This window comes from Protobothrops mucrosquamatus, unplaced genomic scaffold (assembly GCF_001527695.2).
Source record: "Protobothrops mucrosquamatus isolate PMUCROS unplaced genomic scaffold, P.Mucros_1.0 scaffold6342, whole genome shotgun sequence".
Taxonomy (NCBI): Eukaryota; Metazoa; Chordata; class Lepidosauria; order Squamata; family Viperidae; genus Protobothrops; species Protobothrops mucrosquamatus.
In genome coordinates, this window is record NW_015392169.1 from 8,193 (window position 1) to 17,119 (window position 8,927).

General features: G+C 35.5%; 1 protein-coding gene across 1 annotated transcript in view; it reads left to right on the forward strand.

Annotated features, from left to right (window-relative positions):
• Positions 1-2,118: 2,118 nt before the first annotated feature.
• LOC114923669 (vomeronasal type-2 receptor 26-like) overlaps positions 2,119-8,927 on the forward strand; it is a 22,144-nt gene continuing 15,335 nt past the window's right edge. Inside the window, exons 1-3 of the mRNA XM_029286953.1 lie at positions 2,119-2,262; positions 3,709-4,569; positions 6,742-6,868. Coding sequence (XP_029142786.1) covers positions 2,119-2,262; positions 3,709-4,569; positions 6,742-6,868 — 1,132 coding nt within the window. The remainder of the gene's footprint in view (positions 2,263-3,708; positions 4,570-6,741; positions 6,869-8,927) is intronic.

An 8,927-nucleotide genomic window follows, 5' to 3' on the forward strand; every position in this document is an offset into this window, starting at 1 on the left:
AGTAAGTAAGTAAGTAAGTAAGTAAGTAAGTAAGTAAGTAAGTAAGTAAGGAAGGAAGGAAGGAAGGAAGGAAGGAAGGAAGGAGGGAGGGAGGGAGGGAGGGAGGGAGGGAAGGAAGGAAGGAAGGATTTAAATTTTATAAATAAGTTAATTTCTTATTTTAGTATTTGTATATTATCATATTCTTCAATTTATTTGTCCATATGGTCAAAAAAGTACTGGTAAAGGACAAAGTAAAAATAAATATTTTCAAGTGACCATTATTTTTTTATTACAAAGAAACTGATTCAGGTTATGTTTTTGTATATAATAAAAGGAGCAACATTTGTAGCAGCAATCAAATTTCACAATTAATGAGGAAGGAGTCCTGTGACTGGTAGATTATTATTATTTTTCATTTCCCATATAGGATTGATAAAGAGATTTGTTGCAGGGCTATAAAATATCAATCGTGGATAAATTGATTGGTGGTGGCTCATGTCACTCATCAAGCCAGAAAAAAAAATATATGGTTCACACCATGTGAATTTGAGGATATGGTGTAAAAAATCATTTAAAATGAGTGAAAAGAACCAAGTTATATTTTTACTTTGCAATAAAAACAGTATTGAAAAATATGGTCCTCCTAGAACTTAGAACATTCTATTTTGAGACTGATTCACTTTGTAAATGTGGCTCAAATAAAAAGTTCTTTCCAATGGTATTCCTTTATTATTTGCATATTCACTTGGTATTACACACTGTTCCCATCTCAAAGGACTCTGCACAGTTCACAGGTCTTCTTCAGTTAGAAAGGTTAAAAAGAAATGTCATGATTTAATTACATTACAAATACAATAATCAAAGTGCTTAAAGACCTATCAAAAAGATAAATTAAAGGTGGGCAGGATCCTGTAACATTGTGGGTCAATTTCTTTTTAGCTCTTTGGGAAAAAATCATGCTTTATCATGCTTTCATTATTTTTCTCTATCTCTTTTACAGTTTTCAGTTATGAGCTCTTTTTTTTCCTAGCCCATACATGTCATCATTCTATTTTCTCCTCAGTCTCTGAAGAGCTTCACCAAACATTCACTGATTTCCCCTATAATTACCCAAACAATCTTACTAATGTGGTTTTTCTCTCAACTCTTTCATGAATTCTCAGGCACAGCACCAAAGAATAGCTCAAGATTGAAAGGGTCTGTTAATTGTGGGATCAGAATGTTAGAGATATAACAACCTTTTTTCTTAGAAAGAATATTTATTCTAATAAGTGAGATTTTTTTCCCCCTTATCTTTCATTCTTACAGATAGAACTGGTTCTTATGTAGTGAAAAGTGTTTTCTTGAAGAAGATGGAATTTTCCATGGTAGTGATGGCAATGTTGTCAATGTTACTGTCAGGAGCTACATGCCTTATTCTTCATACTAAAGCATGTTCTGTGGGGAAACTTCCCTTTATTAAGCACAAGTATTTTCTGCCAGGAGATTTCATAATGGCTGGGATACTATCTCAGTTCTACATGATATTGGATCCAGTTGGTTTCACAAGGCACCCATCTGAAGAACTGGTTGATGAGCTCATGTAAAGCTTTTCTCTTCTTAACTATAGCATATCTTAAACCATATATCTTTGTCTAATAGGTTGCCCTGGCAAATAAATACACAAACACACTTATGACAACTCTCCCCCTGATGTTTTTATTCAAATTCCATATTGAGATGTTCTTCTTTTTTTATGGTTAAATGAATCGTTACTGATGTACTATCAAGGTGCTGTACTATTTGTAGCTAAATCTATGTTAATCATTTAATTATTTCACTTAATATTAGGGAACAGTTGCATGCTTTGAGTTATTTTCCAAACAGCTGTTGAGCATGCATGGAACAATGACTTAGAGCCTCTCTGCCCTAATGAAACATCAGTGACTTTTATTGAGATAAGGTCTATCATTATCCCAGAAAAAAACATAATATATCTTTCATTGCAGATTTTAGGACGTCTTGATGGTTGTATAGGACCGGAACCAAAAACGACATTTCCTCTATTTACTCTTATTCGTATATAATAGGTTATACTCGAACCCATGACTGTAGAGATTGTCAATAAAGTACCGTCCTAACTGGATGAACCGAAGAATGGAGCTTCTCTCAACACGTGGCAAAATCATCCCCAACTATAAGTGTGATGCCAAGGACTGGGCAGTATCTGTTATTGCAGGACCTAACTCTTACGTCTGTCCCTTCATGGCAAACATCTTGAATGTCTATAAGATGCCCCAGGTGAGATTTTTTTCTTGGACTAAGTATACACTGTAAGAATAACCTTGAAAGACAGGAGGAAGAACTGCAGTCCTATTTAAAAAAAAAGTCTGATAAAAGAAATTTGAGACTAAACCAGAAGTGTATTTTCAGAAAGCATCTCATGATTAACACCCACTCCTCCCCAATTCTCTCGAAAGTTAAGGCAGGGGAAGGGAAAGTTTTTTCCTTTTTGCAAGGTTAATGTCATCCCTTCCAGATTGTCCAAGGTAGGAAACCAAAATCACACATATTAATAATTCTTTTATTGTAAGGTTACAATAACAGAGTCTTGCAAGTCTTAAACTACCTTCCATTATTTCTTTTACAAAGTCATGTTTACAAATACAACAAATAAACCAACTTTTCTTTTTATTACTTTTTTGTGTTTTGGAAATAAAGTGGCAATCCATACAATGATGAACAACATACCATGTGTTTGTAGAAGAGATAGATAATTTTAGTTACTTTACTTGATTTATTCTTCAATCTGAATCTATGATGAATGTCAGCTCTGATAGATTGTCTAGACTAGAAAAAAAATCAAGAATACTAATAGTTATGTTATTGTAAATAATAATTTCTTTCCTTGAGTATTATATTTTGTGATGTGGAATTAAAATGGCAATCCAAACTATGTGTTTGCTGATGAGATGGATATTTTTTCATACTTTACTTGCTTTATTCCTCAATCTGAATCATCTGAACAATTAATATAAAATGATTCTTTGACATATTTACAAATACACTGAAGAGAAATGTCAATATGTTGTCATGCATTCATTTTCCTACCATGCATTAGTAAAAATATTAAGAATTCATGGACCTGATTGAGTAATAGTTATCTTGATCTTTGTACTGCACACTTGTCTTCCTCCCTCCCTCCCTCCCTCCCTCCCTCCCTCGCTTCCTTCCTTCCTTCCTTCCTTCCTTCCTTCCTTCCTTCCTTCCTTCCTTCCTTCCTTCCTCCTTCCTGTCTATAAATGTTATTCATGGTAATTCAAATAATTTAAAAAAGCAATGGATGGAAAGTAATCAAGGAGTGAACCAACCTAGAATGAAGGAGAAATTTCCTGACAGAACAATTAATCAGTGGAATGACTTGCTTCCAGAATTTGTTGGTGCTCCATTCCTGGAACATTTTAAGAAGAGACTGGATAGTCACTTGTCTAGAATGGATTGGCTTCCTGCCCGAGCAGGGGGTTGGACTAGAAAACCTCCAAGGTCTCTTCCAACTGTGTTATTCTGTTATCCTATTAAAGTTCAGGGATTACTGAATCAATAGATTGTCAAATCTATGGCATTCAAATATTAAATTAAAGGAAAAACTGGTTTCTTTCTAGATTATATTTTTCTTCAAGTTTGTGAGGAACACAGTCTGAATCATAGATTCTAATACCCAATTATTTTAAATCATTTTTTCCCTAGCTTCTTTATGGATCTGCTCCAATAAACGATAATAGCGAACACACAGTTTTCTTTCATCGTTTTTTCCCAAATGAGGAGCTTCAGACTAAGGGGATCCTTCAGCTGCTTTTGCATTTAAAGTGGGTATGGATAGGGCTGATTTCCCAACCTGATGAGAGTGGACGGAGTTTTGTACGGAATGCCCTTACACTGTTTGTCCAGAAAGGTATTTGCTTTGCCTTCATGCAAGAGATGCCCAAAGAAATTTCTTCTAATCACATTGAATATTTATTTAAAGATTATGTCGCCATGTACAAGGTTGTCATGAACAGCACTGCCAATGTTGTGATCCTCTACGGTGAAAACCACGTCATTGGCATTTTCAGAACATTTCCCTATCTTTCAGAATATGAGGATATACCAGTAAAGAGAAAAGATAAAGTTTGGATCATGCCAGCCCAGATGGAGTTCACATCAGTCCCTTTTCAAAAAATACTGCCTTTGGACTTTATTCATGGTGCCATATCTTTTGCAGTTTCTTCCAAGGAGGTGACTGGGTTCAAACCATTCTTGCACATGAGAAGCCCTACTTTAGAAGAAGACGATCATTTAACAAGATTGTTCTGGGAGCAGGCATTTGAATGTTTTTTCTTTAAAGATACGTTAGATGAGCATGCTGGAGTGCTGTGCACTGGAGAGGAGAAGTTGGAGACTCTTCCTAATTCTGTCTTTGAGACCACCATGACTGGGCAGAGTTACAGCATTTATAATGCAATCTATGCTGTGGCACATGCCTTGAAAGCCATGTTTTCATCCAAATACAAACACAGAGCAAGGGCGGACCATGGAAGCCTGATGATTATCAAGGAAGAAACATGGCAGGTAATAATAAAAGAAATCACAATGACATGTTGATTAGGCCTCTCTGATGCCATCAGCTGTTTTTTATGACTGCAAAACATGTACATTTCAGATTCAGTATCCACATAGTTTACACAGCTTCATGGTTTATGTTTCATGACAATATAGTGTGGAGAAACTATGTAAAAAAGATCCAATTCAAAAGATTTGACTAAATCAAGCTTCATAATTCAGTTTGAAATTTTGTCAAGCCATTTTACTTGGTGATAATATGTTTATTAATATTATGGTTCACTTGCACAGTAGTATTAACAGCTTCTTCTTTTTTAAATAATTTTTATTACCATTTTCCTTTATACAGCTCTAATACATATTCAGCAGACTGTGTCATATTTATATACTTTGGATCAACATTCTATACGATATATACACTATGTACATTCAGTATCTAACCCACAATAGCCTTATGTATATTTCCAATTTTTGTTTCTATTGTCTATCCAAGTATACCATTTTTCCCAAACTGCATAACATTCCGAATCATCTTTTTCTTTTAATTCTACAGTGAGTTTATCCATTTTGGCAGATTCATATATCTTCTGAATTAATGAATTAATTAATACAATTAAGTTGTATTAACAACTTCTAAATTGTAGTTGTGTACATTTAGTGTGGATATTTATTTTTCCAGATCAATTGCATTTATTTATTGAATTTGTATGGCTGCCCATCTCACACATGTAACACTGGACACCATGCACAGTTAAAAAACACAAAGCTAAAGAATCAACATAATTCAAACACAAACATTTGTGCTTGATTTGCTTTCATTTAGCTCCATCCTTACCTGAGAACAGTCTTATTTAACAACAGTGTTGGGGAAACAGTTTTCTTTAATGAAAAGGGGGAATTGGGAACTGGATTTGATATCATCAACTGGATCACATTCCCAAACAAAACTTTTCTTAAAGTCAAAGTTGGAAAGGTAGACCCATTGACTTCTCAAGAAGAGTCTTTCATGATTTCTGAAGAAAACATCATCTGGCCGACCATGTTCAACCAGGTATTTCCTACTGTCTAAAATCCTCCTATCTATCATTTTCAAAAATCACTTTTATAATTTGAGTGACTCATTAGTAATAAAATTAAGGCAATACAATATGATAAAAGAGCAGAGATCACATTACACAGGGCTTCTGTTATTAAACTTGTCTTTCCAGAAATCTATGGGCATTCCTGAATGTACGCAAATTACCAGCTGTCATTTTCAGGTTGTCCTACATAGGGAACCATCTTTGAGTTATAAAAGCTGGAAATTATTTAATAATAAACAAGCGACATGCTGAGATACTGTACTAGTTGAAATATATTATTCCTGTCCATTGCTACCTTATAATTTTATTATATTCTAATGGCACATTATCTAAGACACGTTTTAAAATCCCAACTTTGTCACCATTAAAACATAGTCTATTTCATAATTTCTACAAGACTGACTAGATGCAATTGGAATTCTGTATCCCATGAATAAATTCTCTGCAGTATATATTTTCCGGACCTATTTGGAAGAAAGGACTGGACTCAATGAAAATGCAGATAATTCCAAAGTTTAATTTCACCTACAAAGTGTGGGATAAATTACCAATCAGATTCAACTCAAAGGTGCTTTTCAAAGGCAACTGGACTTTTTTTTTTCTTGAAAATTTTTTCCTTCTCATCTAAGAAGCTTCTTCAGTTCTCAAGGAATTGAATGTTTCACTAACATTTTCAAGGAAAAAAACCACGAAAGTTGGTTGCCTTTTGAAAATCACCTTTGGGACAACCATGACCTGGATGACTGAGAATCCTCATAGATACTTACCGATCAGATTGACCAAAATGGAATTGTCCAGTTTGAACAATTAAGACTTCAGGAAACCTCTAAGGTTTTGTGAAAACATGGAAATACATGGAAATACATAGGATACAAAGGAAATACAAAGGAAATACATGGTTCCATGAGGACATATAGACAATGTCACATTATTATGGTGGCATTCATTAAATGTGCCTATCTAATAATACCTTGAATTGAATCCTATATATATAATTTCTCCAAAAGCTATGCAGATTTGTCAGAATGTCATAAAACAGTGAAATATGATTGTATAATGTACAACTATTGAATTCCCTCCTGGTTTCATTTCTGAATAGGTATTACCACTTTCTGTATGCAATGAAAATTGTTATCCAGGCTACCTCAAGAAAAAAATAGATGAGAAGCCCTTTTGCTGCTATGATTGTCTTCCTTGTGCAAAGGGGAAAATTTCAAACAGATTAGGTAAGATGTGCTTAATGAGAAGACTTATTAATTGTCACCAGCAATATTGTATACCTATCTGTGTTTACTGTGTGTTTATTCTGTCTTTACAATTGAGAACAATGCTATTGTTCTCAATTGTAATCAATTATTCAGAATTTGGAGGATTGGCCTCATTGAAGCAAGGTAACCTCGGTATTAGATGAAATGCATTTGAATATTAGTAGCTCAGGTTGGTAGTTGAGCTGTTAGTTCGATCTCCAAACTTGGCAATTTGACTGCAAACAATTCATCTCTATTTCGGGAGACATCTTCAGTATACTTTGAATTGTGCTCGTGTGTCAGAACACTGACCTTTAAATTGGTGTGGATGTTACTTGTCCAGATGTTTCTGAGTCATGGTCAGGATTCGGGCTGTTTGACTGACTGGTTTGTTATTGTGAATTGAATATGATGTATAAAGAAGCAAGAAAAAGAGCTTGTCCTTGCGGAGAGAAGCAGGCACATAAATAGATATGAAACATAAATATTGGTCCTTCTGCTGGTCTGATAATGAATTACAATCTTCATGGATCTTTAACCCTTATAAATAACTGGAATTCTTGCTAAAACATTTGTCACCTGAGCATGAAGAATATTCAAAATAAAAAGCTTTTGAATTAAGAGAAATTTCTCCAAAAATAGATTATCTCTTTTTAAATGTAGAGAAGTCACTTATTAAGAAGGAAAGTGATAGATTTTGACTCATTTTCCACAACATACATCAGTCATTAAGTAAAATTTCCAACCAGATGAGCTCAAAAAGAAGTATCACACCCTTTCTCTGAAAATAACCTAGGAAACTCTGACCTATTACAAAATTTTCTGTTGCATGATCCTTCCATCCTCCAAGATGACACTGAGATTGATACAAACAACACTCTTGGTGTCTATTGGACCAAACATATACAGGGTACTTTTCTGCATGTGGATGGTCCCATTCTTAATTTGTAATACTGTAATACAAATAAAATGGACATAATTAATTAGAAATAAATGGAGTTGCTTTCATAGCTTCTATGGGCCACAATGTTTTCTTTGAGGAGTCCTTTGTGCTCTCTGAACTTGGTGGTTTTCTTGCAGATATTTCATTACCAAACTAGATAACTTCATCAGTTCAACAGTAATGATGTTGCCTAGGACTGATGATGTTATCAAGTTTGATTATGAAATGTCTACAAGAAAACAACTGATCTCAGATAGCACCAAAGTTTCCTCATTTCAACTCTGAGTTATAACTAAGTTCCTTATTATGACTGTAATCCAGTGGTTCTCAACTTGTGGGTCGGGACCCCATTTGGGGTCGATCGACCATTTCACAGGGGTCGCCAAGCAAGGCTGTCCGCCATTTTTTTTGTCCACCATTTTTTTTGTCTGCCATTTTTTCCCCCTTTTCCGGCGGGTTCCTTACCTCCCTTGGGCTGGGCCAGCTGATGGTCGGCCTGCTCCATCTCTGCTGCTTGCCAGCTATGCCTCGGCCAGCGCAGGGGGCGGAACCACGCATGTGCGGCGCTCCCGGGCAGGGAAAGTCCTCGACTTACGACCGGTTGGGTAGTCCTCGACTTACGAACGGTTTAGTCCTCGACTTACAACTGGTTTAGTCCTCGACTTACGACCGGTTTAGTCCTCGACTTAGATTGGTTGGGGTCGCGGCATTAAAAAGGTTGAGAACCACTGTAATCCCTTAATTCGGAGTAGAGTCAGGGCAATTGGATGGAATGAGCATTTACTGGCTGGATGCCTTTCCTGACACCATGTGGAGTTGGCAGCAGATATTTTTTCTTTATACCCTAAGAGAAACATCTGCCGCTATTGAATTGTCAACCTCCCAAGTGGGAGATGAGCATCTTAACCACTAGGCCACGATGCAACTCTTAAACTCTGATCAATAAACAGTCCTTTAATGTTTTCTTTTGCAGATGCAGCTGACTGTTTCCAATGTCCAGAAGATCAATATCCAAATGAAGCTCACAATCTTTGCATTGAAAAACATATAACTTTCTTGTCTTATGAAGAAGCTTTGGGAATCACTTTGGCCACT